Source organism: Ammospiza caudacuta, chromosome 4 (genome assembly GCF_027887145.1).
Source record: "Ammospiza caudacuta isolate bAmmCau1 chromosome 4, bAmmCau1.pri, whole genome shotgun sequence".
Classification (NCBI taxonomy): Eukaryota; Metazoa; Chordata; class Aves; order Passeriformes; family Passerellidae; genus Ammospiza; species Ammospiza caudacuta.
In genome coordinates, this window is record NC_080596.1 from 21,955,690 (window position 1) to 21,971,408 (window position 15,719).

The following is a 15,719-nucleotide window of genomic DNA, read 5'->3' on the forward strand; positions in this document are numbered from 1 at the left end:
GTACCAAAATCTGGCAGCAAGTTTTAAAAAGGAACTTTTTTCTCTTTCTTTACAGTCATAATTTATAACAGCTGAATTACTGGCTATAAATACTCTTTTCTTTCTACTAATGTATTATGCTTCTGGGATTATTCCGAGCAATATTTTGTTACTAAGAAAATAAGCTCCTAAACTGAGGCTTCTGGAAAAATAAATAAAAACACATTCAAAGTAGCATCTATTCAAAGACTATCACTGTGCCATCTTAACAGAATAAATCTTATTTTCACTAGTATTAAAAAATATTGAAATTCCTCACTAAATTTATTTTTTAAACATAGGAAGCTGCTGCTTGCCATATACTGGAGCATATTTATGCATATACCAAAATTCAAGGTTCTTATTCAACTGAAATATAAAAATTCAAATGGGATGAGTTAGCAGAGGGAGTTTGCTGTTGAAAGCAGAGAGTTAGATAAGCAAAATACATTCTTAAAAATATGTGATCAAATTATGGAACATAGAGGACAATGATTTAATATACACAATGATACACATGGAGTTTTTCCTCACATACAATGTACCTTACTTTAAAACAAAACAAAAAAACTCTACCAAAAGTCATCTGAAAAACTGACATGAGTAAGATTTGAATTTTGTTGATTTTTTTGATACTCCCCTGTTAGATAATTACTATGAGATTATTTGGGACACTGATATGTGATAGTGCAGGTCCATACAGCTCTTTGTGCCTTTTCTAATCAGAGATATTACACGTTTTGTGGCACAAACAGGCGCTACCTGATCGCAAACACAAGTCGGGCTTCGCTGACTGCGGCGCTTCTGTTCTGCTCCCTGACTCGCACAAAATCTCACATATCACAATTCCCCTGGGTTTTTACACCTGCAGAGGCCAGAGGGAGGAAGTTTGTGAGCACAGGACAGCACATTTCTGTGGGATTTGTCTCTGGCTCTGGGGCAGATCCACACCCGATGCTCACAGCCAGCCGGGCTGGAAAGATACAGGCTTCTCACATTAACACTCCGTGAGCTGCAGCGAACAGAGTTACCAGATTAGCTGGCTCCAATTGTGTCATAGTCTTATTTTTAGCACCCTATTATGCCTCTGGGATATATTTTATTTATCAGGGAATTGGACCAGATAAACAGATGTTGTAGCTGTTTTCTAAAAAATGGCTTAATGCAACTTGCTGTGAGGTACCTGAAAGACTCTATGTTTTGGGGAAGGGGCAGAGTGAATGTGTGAGGCAAATATAGCAGTCCTGAGCCACTTCTGGGAAATTGCAGTTAATTTTTTCAGGCAAACAGAGACCTAAAATAAATCAAAAAAGGGGTTTTTGTAATTTTTAGGAAGAAAAATAGAGGTTCTCCCAACATTTCTCTAGTTTGAAGCAATATTTGAAGCATTATTGCTTCTTGAATTTGAAGCAATAAACAGAAAAAGCAAGAATTTGCTGGAGAACTTGGCAAAATATGCCAAATGCAGTTTGGGCTTGCCCAAAGGACTGACAGTGACTCTAATGGATGCAGCAGCGAGCTTCATGTGGGTGTTCCCTTCCAGGGGAGCTGCAAGTCCCAACAAAGAACACAAGAACTGTAATTTGCATGGGTTAAGTTGTTCAGTGTCAGCACAAAAAGCTGAGTTCTGCTTCCCCAAGCATCATCTTGGAAAGCTGCCCTGGTTTCTTGGCTACAGGACAGGGTCTCTAAGAGAGCTTGGAGAACAGATGAGAGCATCATCTTGATGATGACACCAGGTTCAGTTAGGGACAGCTAACTGGGAGAAGCTAAAATTTAAAAAAAAGGGAAAAAGACATTTTATCACTTACTTCATCAAGCAGTGTTGACAAGAAGTGGCAAAACTACACAGGGAAGGCATTGGAAAAAAAAACAATTTTCTGACATCTTGAGTATGGGCTGTGCAGCAGAGAAAGGATAGAAACAGGGAAAGACTGCAGTCACAATGCTGAAGAACAGAGGGAGCACAGAACTGCAAAAGATTTTGTCAATAGAATTTCATACCCAATTATTGTCACAGGAGTCTCAAATTTTATTTCCTGCATTTCTCCTGGCAGAATGCCAATTCTCACATGACCTCCACAATTTTTTTAATCCTATCAATGAAATTGTCTTTCCTTCAATTTCCTTTCAGTTTTATTCTTTCCTTCAATTATTTTTCCTTTCCATTTTCTTGCCTTTCCAGACAGCTGATTTCCCTTAGAAGTTGGAGTTGTTTAATAAGAAAACTGACCATGAATAGTAAGTTTTCTCTTACAGAGATGAACCAGCACCAGCACGTCAACATCTGCAAATCTTCAATTTTGTGACTATTATACTCAATGTAGCCCTCCCACACAGGAATGCCACCCAGAGTCTTTTCCTTTTTCTTACCTGAGTGACGAGTGGTTGTGCCAGGTGGCAGTTTTGAACCCAGGCAAAGAGCAGATGAGGTGTAAGAGTATGGGATCCTTGGGAGATGCACGGCCTCTTCCATGGGCTGCAGCTGCTGGCTGTGGGCTGTCCCTTGGAGCATGGATCCCAATCTGTTCCTAATCTCAAACCTCTTCTGGCTGGGGCCAGTCAAAGTTCATCTGAACCTACCAGGCAGCCCAGGAATTCACAGGTTATTTTGTTACTTAACAAATCCAGGTGTTCCTACCAGCTCAGCAGGGTTCTTTTCTGCATAATAATTCCAAAAGCCTTTGATTTACCTGCCTTCCCTGTGCCCCTGACTATGATCAGAAGGGTAGGTGGCAGGGAGCAAAGCCTGATTCAGCAGCAGCTATTGCTCATTTTCTTGTCACTCTATAGGTCACTGGCTGGCAGAAATCTCTGTGGAAATGCATCTAAAAATATTTTGAAAACTTAGCCTCCACTAATGAGCAAATTAAGTGGTGACTCATGCTCCCCTCAGCTCCAGACTCGATTACTGCAATTTGGGGGGCTGAGAAGCCGATACTCCACCGAGACTGCAATTTGCTTAGGGGAGCAGCTGAGAGGCCTCATTGGCATTCATTGTTCCCAACACATCTCTCTTATCCTTTTAATCACTAATAAATTTAATTTCACTTCTCACTGAAGATCTCACTCTCCACCTTTCTGGCAAGAGGAACAATCCAGAGGCTGCTTTCATGACCTCTGCTGCAGCTTTAGATGCTGGCACAAAGCAGACTTGCCTGGAGCAATGCCTCCAACCTGCATTTCCCAGCATTGCTTTTCTAGTCCTTCACAGCTTGTCCATGCAATTCCAGAAGATTCCTTACCATCTGCAGGGTGCTCTCTGTTGAATGAGAATTTTACAGGAACAGGACACATCAACTTGGAGGAATTTAAGTCAAAATGCCTCCTCGTAGAAGCCTCAGTCTAATGATCACGAGCAATAGTGTGGTTGTAGCAAGAAAATGGTGGAGAGGAGACCACATCCCTCATCCCTCTCCTGACATTGTTCTGACAGGATGCTGTAAGTTTTGGTCTGGGAGACTGGAGCTACCCCATGGAAATAGGAACAAAAGATATTTGGTTTGTAAGATGCTGGAAAGCGCAGGCCATCAAATCTTAAGTAAAATACTCTTCATTTAGTCTCATCATGTGCTACATTATCCCTGAGCTTTGTTAGAACGATGGCAGGGCTCTTCAAACAGCTTCCCTGGGGAGGCTGCTCTGCAGCTTAACAACCTTGCACTGGAGATGTGCAAGTGTAACCAAGGGCAGAATTTAGTCTCTTGTCTATTTAACGTGTTTGCTAGGCACTGCCTGTGTTCCTGGCACTTTATAATAATAGTAATATAAATGCATTTGGATTATTACCAAATGGAGAAACTATGATTTAGCCCTTTACTGTGTTGTAATTCCCAAATGCATCAACATCTATTTAAGTGCAAAACAGTCTACAGTTTACAAATACAAAGCTGCGATTGTCTGCTTTAAGGGTTCTGTATGAGATTATGATTCAATACAAAACACAATTCAGTGTCTGAAATTTCATTTTTAATGGCAGAATAACATCAAAAAAAGTAGCTCTTTCTCCATATGCAGTCTTGCAAAAAAAATGTATCCCAGGGACTTGGCCCTTTCTAGTCATTTCTACATATATAACTGCTCATCTCTTATGCACGTATGCACTCGCACATAAATCAATGTGCTTGCAGACAGACCATATTTCATCTTGCCTTCTAACCCCCCCCGTCAAGATATTTCCACAAAAAATGTAACAAATAAAACTAACAGCTCCTTTTTCCTTGACTGCCAGAGCAATGTAGGGGACTACTTCTGTACAAGCAAGCTCCTTCTGCTCTGTGAACAAGCACAAACTGCGCAGCTTCTGCTCAGACTGCCTTTCTAGCACATAACCTGCTCACAATAACTAAAGTATCAACGAGAAAAAACACAACCACATCTTTGATTTTAACTACAGGAAAAATTGTTTATCTTGATAAGGTACTGGAGTTATCAAAAGCTGTTCAATTTAATGCACAAAGAGGGAAATAAAATGTTTCAGTAATTCAACACAAAGTGCTAACATTGCCCATGACCTCTGAAGTGCTGTTTTATTGTTTGGGTGGGTTTTTTTCCTCTGCTCTCACTGGATGGGATTATAGAGAAGCAGAAATAGAAAGTGTTGATGATCAAGAGAATCTTCATGATGTAACATGGGCAAAGTTCTCATTTGCCATCAGTTTTGCCTGATTATGTTCAATATCAGTTATAAAGTTTTATTTAAAAGAGTTGTTCTAACCCTTTACTGAAAAACTGTTTAGGTTCAATGAATTAATTTTAAATTGATGACAATTAGCAGCATTCTTAGGACTTTCTTTCCCCAAGTTCATAAAGTATTTCCAGATAGGCTTTTGTTTTAAAAAACAAGCAAAAAGTTTAAAAGCTCACCCACAAAAGAATAAAACAGACAACAGAGGTAAAAATGTGACCTAAAGGATAAATAATTTTATCTTGTTTTCCTTTTAACAAAATTGAATTCAAAACCACTCTGTTTATTAAAGACATATAGCAAGTCATAAAAAAAAATCTTAACAGTCTTAACAGAATTGATGTGCACAATTCAGTTTCATTAAGTATGAATTCAAAATATGTATTTCAGTTTAGCTTGATATTCCCTTTAGACCAACACCTCCAACACTCATACACAATATTTAAGCTGCCCCAAAGCAATCAACAAGGACTTTGTAAAGAGACTAACAAAACTACATTGTAAACCAATTTGAAATAGTCTTAAATGTTGAAAAAAACCCCCCAAAAACAAAGGATGTCTTCAATGGAATGTAAGCAGGTTGTTGGAAGTACTGAAAGGCAGAGATTCAGTACACAGAGGTAGCTCAGTAAGGGTACTTGCAGTGTTCTGATTATTTAGCATTGACACAACCACAGTCAGCTATTGTCTGCTTGAACCCCTGCTATGTATTTTGAAAAGGGAACACTGCCTCTGGGCTGTTGTCTCACCATTTAAAACCAACAGAAAGAGTCATTGATTTCAGTGGGATTGGGACTAAGTCTTTATATTCTCTGGAAATTCAGGTTTATGGAAGTAGAACATAAAGAAACTGTCCTGAGTCTGGATGCTGTCCCCTGTTACAAGCAGGGTTTTAAACCCAGAGGAATTTTCCCCATATGGAACCAGTTACCACTTAGAATGCTTAAGGAAGTGGAACCTTGAATTTGGCCCAGGAACTCTCCATTTCCTAGCAGGCCTGTTTGTGGATCTGCCTGTGTTGCCTGGGGATGCACTGATCAAACTGTGAGCTCACTGCCCAGTGGGAAGGGGCAGAGGGACATGGGCAGTGTCCTTCAGCCCTCTTGCCTACTCAGCAGGGGGAGCTTGATCCCCCCTCCACGGAAGGAAAGAAGGTGGCATGTGCCACCTCCCATACCTTTGTCACATGGTCCTTTTACTGGTGTGCCAGTTGTGAGCAGGGTGATGCTGTCAGCTCCCTGCAATTTCTCACACAGATGGCAACAGGGAGTGGCCATCACATAAAGCACCAAGGATTGGTACCAGATTACTTTTTTCCTGTTGTTCACAGGACTGGAAGTAACAGACTAGGTAAACCAAGCACATTTTTTTATTTTTCAGTAAGGCAAAAGGATATGAATTTCACATGCCTATTGTCACATAGATCTTCAGCTTGTGTAAAGGCTTACAGCCTTATCAGAGCTCTTATCACCTACATTTGCTACAGACTTGCTGCAAGGTGTTTGCACTCAGCCACACCTTTAGCTGCAATGTTCACCATGACACACATGGAAGCTCTGCATTTATATTGATCCCACATTGACCTATTCCTTTCCTTACTCAATATTTTAATGCACAATTGCCAGCACAGTTTTTGCAGAGGGGCACAGCCCCAAGTCTGGACTAGAGCAGGTTTCTGAAATCTGCATCTCCCAGACAAGATGGAGTGCTGGCTGCATGTTTAAATATATGCCTGCATTCCTTTCTCTTCAATGCCTAGAAATAGTATTTTGTATTCTTTTTTTCACCTAAGTTTATTAGAAAGAGTAATATTATTTTTTTAAAAGTTGTGATTGATTGTCAAATGAGCTAAGATAGTGTTTCTGTTACTATAAGGATCCTTTTAATTAGCAAAAAAAAAAAATTGTCAACTTTCTTGTCCTCATAAGCTACTCTTCATTACCAATGCAGTAATAGAGAAAACATAGCTTGGCTTATTACAATAAAGGCTCTGTTTCGGCATCCTAAATTCTCTGTGCAGGTTGCTGTGCATTGCACAGGAGGAAGGCGAAGAAAAAAAGAAAACCAAAAATTCATGTTCTTCAGGGGTAAATGATAAAAAGATCTCCTAGCTGCAAACACAAATACTTCACTCATACCCCAAGCACCAGACCATTTCTTTGAAGAAGCTTATGAGGCATTTAAGATATACAATGGCACAATATCATACAATGGAATTGAAAGAATTTTCTTGAGATACCATTAACTTTGAAGGAATGTCTAGACAACTGTGTCAACAAATGCAAATAATTCATGCTTTTCAGCTTCTATCCATTGGATGGCCCCATGCTGAGTATACACAAACTCAGAAGAAAAAGGCATGTCACAGTCATATGACTAGGGAGTGTAACAGAGTCACACAGAAATTCAAGTCAATCTCAGAAAAAAACCTTCAGAAAGCTGTTCCCCAAGAGAAGAGCAGGTAAGCCAGCAGTGGGATAGGCTCATTTTGGCTAGTTTAAAACAGAGACTTGCTGCTGGTGCACCCTGGCTTCAAAGCACGGGCAATGGAAGAACCAGCTGTCAGTCGTGACCATTCACTCAGTTAGAAAAATAAACTAATGGACTCCAAAATACTGTACAACCTCTTGCAGCAACCAACAAAGTGGCTTCTGAAAACAATGCTTTTGCCAAAATGCATCTGTAAGGCACTTAACAGGTATCTTTTAATATATATATATATATAGATAGATAGATAGATAGATAGATAGATAAAAAAATAAAATATGCACTAAAGCAACATTCACAAAACCCAGCTGTGTCAATTGTCCGTGTGTACAGTATAGTACATATATACATTCACTGTGACACAGGCCATCTCCACCATTATACCTTCACGGGTGCTTTGGGCTGCCTGGTTAATTTCAGGGCCTGTGAACAGGAAACAAAACAGTCACTTTTTTATACCCTTTAAAGACAAGCAACAGCACAAGGTAAGAGTCTCATTTATAAAGGGCAACAAAACACTGTGTGTACTTCTGAGCGGCTGAGAGAGGAGTCAGCGTGCAGCTGACAGGCTGTGGGCTCTGAGATGATGTTTGTGTCCCATAGCCAATCACAACCTGCTCTTACAGAGAGCCTTACAGAGGAACCACAAGGACCATGGCTACAGTGTCAGTGAAGGAAGCAGAGATGGGTCTCAGGTGCCTTTTACAAAGTGACCATTTGGACCCCACTCAAACCACTCGTGGCACAGATGAAAGAGCTTCAGACCCACTTAAGGAAAGACAGGGAAGAAAATGTGGGCCAACACCTTTGTGTCCCTGGCTTCCTTCCACATAGCTCAATGCCTGCTAGAGGATAATCACTGCTGCAGTGGTGGATGTCATGCATCTTTGATGTTTATACCCTCCTTTCTGAGAAAAGGTAAGAAATAGCCAAAGTCCATCAGCCCAGAGGTGATCTTATGCCAGGGGACACCTGACATCTTTGTAGCTCCATTGTTGCTGAGGAAGAAAGAAACCCCTTTCTTTTTTGACAGCAGGGTCCAGCTCTGTGCTCCTCACAGGGCTGGCCAATTATGGTGGCTGAGCTATTTATTCAGTGTGTGACAAAAGTTCAGCCCAGTGCTCATGCTTCCAGTTTGGCAGGAAGCAGCCTCTCTAAGTAAGGAGAGAAATGTGATAGGCTCAGAAAGCATTGGGTTTTCAGCTGCTCCTGGGCAGCAGTGTGGGCACTGGGAGGGATGCTAGCTCTTGGTGTGCTCAGCAGCAAAAAAAAGCTCTGTGCCTTCTTAGGTGGGACAAATTGGCCCAGGTGAGAGGAATTTAGACAAATTAGCAAATTGCTGAAATTTGGAACCTCTGTTTTCCTGAAGAAGTCTTTTGGGTGAAGAGCCCTGACAGACTGGCATTTGTCTGAGTTCTTGTTTCCAGCAGGTTGGCTAAACAAGCAATTTTCAGTCTGAGAGATGCCTGATGGGGCTTCTTATTGTAGATATTAACCTTTAATATTGTACACTTAAAGCTTGTAAGCACTGCTTGAAAATCACTCCAGCACAAATGTAAACCCTTAAAAAAACCCCAAACCTTTAAAAATAAATGGGATATATTCCCCCCAGAAACACCAGCATTTAACTATTGTTAAATCCAGCCCTTTGAGATTAGACTTTTGGATATTATTCAGCAAGAGACTTTGGAGAGAGAGACATCATTCCACTCTTTGTTTGGGGAAACAATTTTTTAACTTTGTAGTTTGGCAGATTCTGCTGCCATATTTACAAAGTAGAAATACCTTAGTGTAGATGAACCTCTAAATATTTAAATTCAATTTCATACAACCCGATCACATGTACTATCATAATTAAGTAAGAATGTCACTGCAGTTGAGTACTTTGACTGGATAACTGCCTCCCCCTGCAAGAGAGATGCCAAAATGAAGCCAAGGTGTTTGTAGAAAATAAACATCAAGGGTGATGATGACATGTTTATTTTCAAAGCAGGAGACCATTATCCAGTCTCAACATTCACTTCTATTATACTTATTGTAACTGTACCAGAGCCAACCTCATTGATTTTTTTCAAAGAGTAATTAAAATAACATTTGTGAATAATACAGAAGACCAACTGAAGAAGCTGCAGCAACAGAACAACAATCCCCCAAAGTGGTTCTACAGTGGCATTACAGTCTGCTTAGCACAGGAGGTTTATTTGATGCTTAATGAATAAGAAACTAGTGCTGGTGAACTGTAAATCTCTCCAGTACTGCTTGACTGTTCTGATGCTCTGTTTAAAGGCTGTTTTAATTTGCAGCAGCTGACAGCAGCCCCTAAAGGCCATTACTGCCCTGAGAATCAGGGAGGTCTGGATGAGCTCCAGCCCCACTCCTGAGATGCTGAAAAGAAGTCAGCATTGCAGGGATTGTTCTGTCACCAGCAGCATAAACTTCAGGCTGTCTTTCTACAGGAATAGCATGGAATTTTCTTTATACCACAGGTAAAGTCTCCTGATAATTTCTGATTAAAAGAAAAACTATAATTTTCAGACTGATGGATAATTGCCACTGGATTCTCAGATTTTCATTTTCAGATACTCAGACCAGTATATATTAACCAGGTCTGATTTCTGAACACAGTTTCTGAAAACTGAGAGTTTTCCTGCTTTTTACAGTTCAGATAACACATGAAAATCACTGATTTGGGATTTTAGCATTCAAGATAGCAAGGTTACTTTAGTGGTGTGAAGCTGTAAAATGACAGCCACTGGGTTTTGCTGAAAATTGGAAATATGAGTGTTAGCAATAAAATTTCTCTGGTGCTAAGTGGAGAATGCAGGGTGCTGATGGAGCTGCACAGTAGTTCTCAACCCTCACTGAAAATGGCTGCCAAAGGTGGCTTCAGTTGCTGCAGCTTCTTGATCTTTATTATCTCAGAACATTAAAAGACAGCATTAAGTTAGATTTCATGGACTAGCTTTTGCAGGGTGGTTATTCTGAGAACCTGACTAAAACCACTGCAATCTTCTCACAGAGATCACAGAATGGCTGTCAGATGTCAATACCTCCAGTTTGTACCGAAATAAGCATAATTTGATTCAGTGATGTTGATTCCAAACCCTCTAGGTTATAGTTCATAATCCTACAAGTTATACCATGCCTTAATTTTCGCGTGAAATGGGATGACCCAGACTGCTGTAGATTTCTTGCTATTGTAAGGAGTGACACAAATGGGAAGGGAAGGGGGAAAAAAGTTTCCATCTTGCTTCAATTCAGTTCAGAAAGTGTCCTTATTTTACCTCATTTCCCCAGCTCCCATGCCAGCCAACACATCTTTGTCACTTCTCCATAAAGGAGATCCAAAGCTGTGATTATTAAGCAGATAATGGATGGAGACATTCTTATGGGGCATATTCTGAATTCATAATTTGAATTAATTCGTAACTTGAATTAACTGTAGAGGTCTAACTTCATGCTTTGAACTTTTTCAGAGTCTCTTGAATCCCCTTTTCAAGCAGGATAAAGTTCTGCACTTTTATTTTGATACTGCTGTGTTTATCATTGTTGTAGAGGAAGCAAGGAAATAGAAAAATCCCAACCACAGAAGGAACCCCAGGAGTTTAGGACATGTCTTTTGGTATTTTTTCCCTCACAGTACACTTGCTATTATAAATCAAATCCAGCAGTCCTTACCTTTTGCCTAGAAACCATCCAGGATTTTATTGTTGGTACCAACAGGCTGCCAAGAAGGATCTGAGCAGGATGATAGATGAGCAAAGGGACGGAAATTAAGGACAGGTATTCATAACCTGCAAATACTATCTTCAGCATGGGAATCCCTGCAGGCAGAAAAACAGGAGACAGACTCTCACCTCAGACTTTGAGCTTCAGATAAAAGCAAAGCACTTTATATTGCACTGACATTTCACAATAATAAAAAAAAAAGAAATCCCAAAATGAGCTGAAATGTTTTATATATCAAAAATCCAACCCAAATGAGCAAGAGCATGAATACAAAAAATAGATGGCAGAGAAAGTTCTGTGGCAGAAAGGGTGGAGTAGGGAATGCCATAAAAGATCTTTTCTAATGATGCTAATATTGCAGTAAATAAAAACTGCTGCTGAAAACTTGATATACAGTACATTCTTCTATAGCATGACTGTTCAGTTGCTGACCACAGTTCTATACTGCTTCTTTACTACCTCCTCTCACTGGGGTGTTCTGTATTCACATAATTGTCCTCCATCCAACCTGCCCAACTTCTGCTTGTAACATTTGCAACCGTTCTTCAGTCTGTTCTCCACTGGAGGAGGGTCATGTTTTGCTTATACATTCCCTCCAGCTGGTGAGCATCCAAATGAGAGCCTTCCTTGCTTTGACTGATCCATGAGACACAAAAGATTTAGTCAGCTGGGTGAGCAATATGAAGTGATCCTGCCCACAAAGAGTTGGGCAGCAGCTGGAGTACAGAAGTTGCTAGATGCTGGAAGAACTGAGTGCTAAGACCTAGAGATGGGCCATTTTTTCCAAGAGCTGGAATTTTCACTCAGCAGTGCTAATTCTATCAGATATCTCCATGCACAATCTTCCTGCTTGATGATGTGATATGTAAAAATAAGTTTTATTTACTTCTGCAGTAATGAAACCAATTATGCCTACTTTGTATATATTACTGTTCAAAACTACCTGTTTAAATCTTGGAACTTTGCTAGCATGCTCCACAAAGTGCAGGTGTGGACAAAACCTGCAACCAGCTCTGTCTTGCCTGACCAGATATTTGCCCAGCTGCCAACAAGAGCAGCTGTGATGCCTCAGGAGCCTCCTGAGAGTGCACCTTATTTTCTCTCGCATCTTAAATGTCACTCTAGGAGTCCTCTGCCAGCACCAACCTTGACGTGAAGCAGACTGCACACGCTTTTCACAGAGCTCATCTGAGTGTCTCACAGAATCACAGAGAGCTTTGGGTTGGAAGGGACCTCAAGGACCATCTTGTTCCAGCCCTTTGCCACAGAGACACCTTCCACCAGACCAGGTTGCTCCAATCCCAATCCAGCCTGGCTCTGCTTTGTCTCCTTTCCCAGGAATGGCATAACATTGAGGTTTGTGCCACACACCCTCCATTTCCCCATGAGGAGATGCCTCAGATCAGCCAAAGCTGTCATATTTTTGGAAACTTTTATTTATATCTTGGAAAAACGCCCATTCTCAACACCACTTCAGGCTTTCTTTAATAACCTTGACCAGTCCCTATGTGAGCAAACAGCTAATTTGTTGAATATTACTTCACCAGTACCCCACATTGACATATGTCTGGGCTTGCAGAAATCTTTATGATGCTTCATAGCACCATTTCTTGTAATTATTATTATTATTATCTTCATCACATCGTACCACTAAAATCTCATGCCTGTGCTAGTTGCCTTTACCTATGTGTATATTTGCAGGGATGGATTAAATCAAATAAATAAAAGCTTGCATGTTTTATTTCAGCATTATAATTGCCTTCAAAACAACACCATGGACCTATCACACAATTGCTTATTATTAACACTAATTTCTGGGGCTTGGGAATAAATAGTATTTAGATAGAAATTAAATGGGCATTTGCATTATATTAAGGCATGTAATTTACCTCAAATACCCATCATACTGTTTTTGTAAACAGATTAAGGTTTTATTGCCTGTTTCCACATCTCAAATTGACCCTTGCAGGTCCTTTTCTATTTTGTAATCACAGAAAAATACACAAGAGTCCCAAGCTATGAACATGCTGTATTTCTGTTTGTAAGACAGTACCTGGTGTTTTGGTAGTGCAATTTCATCCACAGATCCAAAAACATTTTAGAAAGCTGAAGAGGGCTCCTACAGAGAATCAGAAACACTACAATGACTAGCCTAAGATGACACAGAAACTAATGGCACAGATGTGAACAGAATGCATCCAAAGTGACTGAGACATGCTTTAGATAACTGTACATTTTCTGAAAGAAATAAATGAAATCCCAGCTTAAAAGGTAATTTCTCTAGAGGAAAACTATTTCTGTAAACTAGGAAAAGAAAATTAAAGTTGTCAAATAGAAATACAAAGTACTACAATTAGCGTGACAATATAATTAGATCACTGGGTAGAAAGAGGTTCTTAATTCACAGCTTGTTTAAATACATGTCACAACAACATTTCCTGGAAGCTACTAATGTGCAATTAAAGTTCCTATTATTTACCAGGAAATGCTAACTGATGAGAAGAGGGAATAATAATAATTTTTACAGGTAAGGACTAGTCTATTGGAAAGAAAAGAAACGCAACCTTGTTGCCTTTTCATGCACTTTCTGATCTTTATAATTCCAACTTTGCCAGTATGCAACTCTCAGAAAATATTTCGTGACAGCGATCCCCATAGTGTAGTCCCAAACGCTTGTGTCAGTAACATTACCACAAAGCTAAACTAAATAGCATGAGTGGTATTTATTTTTAAAAATGCCATCTAAACTTTTTAGTAGCAATATGTAGCAGCTGCAAGCATCAGTATGACTGCTAATGTTTTCCAAACATATAAAACTCATGCAAATATCTAATTAGGGAAAACATGCTCTAATAGTTACTTCTGCCTCTTTTAAAATAAAACACAAAAACAACTACATTTTTCTCATATATATATATGTATATAAATATACATATATAAACACTTGGGAGAAAAACAAACACTGAAGGCTCATGCCAAAACACTTCATGCTGCTGTGGTTTATGGAGTTACAAGCTTCCAGCAATCTGGTTCAACTCTCTGCCAAAGACCCTCACTCAATAAATATCAGGAGACCTGAATAACAAAGTTGTCTTCAGCTGTCTTCTGTGCTTTGGTGCTAAGTTGGTCAGCTTTGCTCAAAGTGGGGCTTTAACAAGCTTCCCATCTTCCTCCAAAGACAGGAGTGGGATGAGACAGCAGCACCCCACCTGACTAGAACTACAGAAAGCTGCAGCAGAAGGGAGAAAAACCAGACTGTTCTACAGGTATCCCTTTCAAACAAGATCATTGGTATTCCCAGCTTTTTACCCCAAATTTCCCTCTTCCCCTTTGTTTGGGTATGTTTCTCCTATCAGTGCTCCCCCATGTTCCCATCTTCCTCCTTGCTCTTTGGCCCTGGTGTTCAGAGGCTCTTTTTCTGTTTGTGTTTTTTCCCTTCCTCCTTTTCCCTCCTCCACTCCTACGCTTTCAGCCTCCGAGGGTTTGCTTCCCAAGACCTTTGATTCTTGTCATTGCAGCCATATAAGTTTTGGGTACTTCCACTAAAATCACTCAGCTCCACTGAGGGCAAGGGCACCAACATCACAGTCCCACTGCGGCTGAGAGAAGAAGACAGGTCTGTAACAGGGAGCACATTGCAGTTTTCTCCCTTTTTTGTGTCCTCACTCAGCTCTTCTTTTTCCACATTAAGCACTTTGCAAACCTGAGGAAAGCAAAGGAAACTGTTTATCCTTGACCTCCAACAGCAGCAAGGAGGAGTGAGAGCATTGCTCTTGCAGCTCTCCATTGCTCCAGGGTGTTCCAGCTTGGCTCCAAGGCTGTGGATTATCAGCCCTGGCCAAAGGCCACTGCTTCTCTCTGCTTCTCTAATAACCTGCTCGACTGAAAGCTACTTAATCCTTCCCCCAGTCTGCACCCAGTATAGTCTCTCACATTCTCCCCTTTCCCCTTTGCTATTTTCACATTTCCTAAAAGGCCCATGAAAATATTATGCTGCACTTCACTACATTTAGTTAACTGTAAAAGAATAATAATAAAAAACCCTAAAAGATTTGAAGGTATTTTAAAGATAATTTAAATATAGGACTCTTTTCATCTAGCTATCACTGCAGTAATATAAATGAAGCAAATTAATTTTAATGCTCCAAGGTTCTGATTCTGTGTCACTGTCGCTGACAGGATCCAACTAGACTTTATGAGATGGCATTTGACTTTATGGAAGTGAGCACTATGCACGCATTTACAATTTTACAGGGACTTTAAGCTGTCATGCTGAAAAATGTTTATAAAACATTAATCAAAAAATGCCTCTTTAATACAATGCATTGTCTGAAAGATGTTAGAAGGCACATATTGTAAATGGATTCTTTTTCTGACTAAAGTAATTTCTACCAAAAGCCTTTCCCCACTGCTATACAAGTACACAGTGTGGAGAGATAAAGAGCACTTTCTCAGCACATTACTACCTGATCCAAACACTTGGGAAATCACTAATGTACAGCATGCCATATTTCCATGTCACACATGACACATTTGTCTAAAATTACCCAACAGAGTTTGACATTGCAGCATATTCCTTAGCAGAGCTTTCAACTGACATCTGCCAAGTAAGAACTTCAAGTAGGAGCTTTCTTCTTCTAACAAGCAAGTAAGAGTTTTCTTTTATCCTATACCCATGATGGAAATGATAAAACAATAAGAACTGGAAATCAGGGTTTTTTTTCTATTTTAATATGTTTATTTTATGCTTGCTGGATGTGTAAGCTCCCCTTAAAGCACTGCTTCATCATTTGCTGTT

General features: G+C 40.0%; 1 protein-coding gene across 1 annotated transcript in view; it reads right to left on the bottom strand.

The window, feature by feature from the left end:
- Positions 1-4,047: 4,047 nt before the first annotated feature.
- SLC10A7 (solute carrier family 10 member 7) overlaps positions 4,048-15,719 on the bottom strand; it is a 139,596-nt gene continuing 127,924 nt past the window's right edge. The window contains exons 11-12 of the mRNA XM_058803459.1: positions 10,871-11,016; positions 4,048-7,615 (exon numbers count right to left, since the gene is read on the bottom strand). Coding sequence (XP_058659442.1) covers positions 7,571-7,615; positions 10,871-11,016 — 191 coding nt within the window. The 3' untranslated portion in view covers positions 4,048-7,570. The remainder of the gene's footprint in view (positions 7,616-10,870; positions 11,017-15,719) is intronic.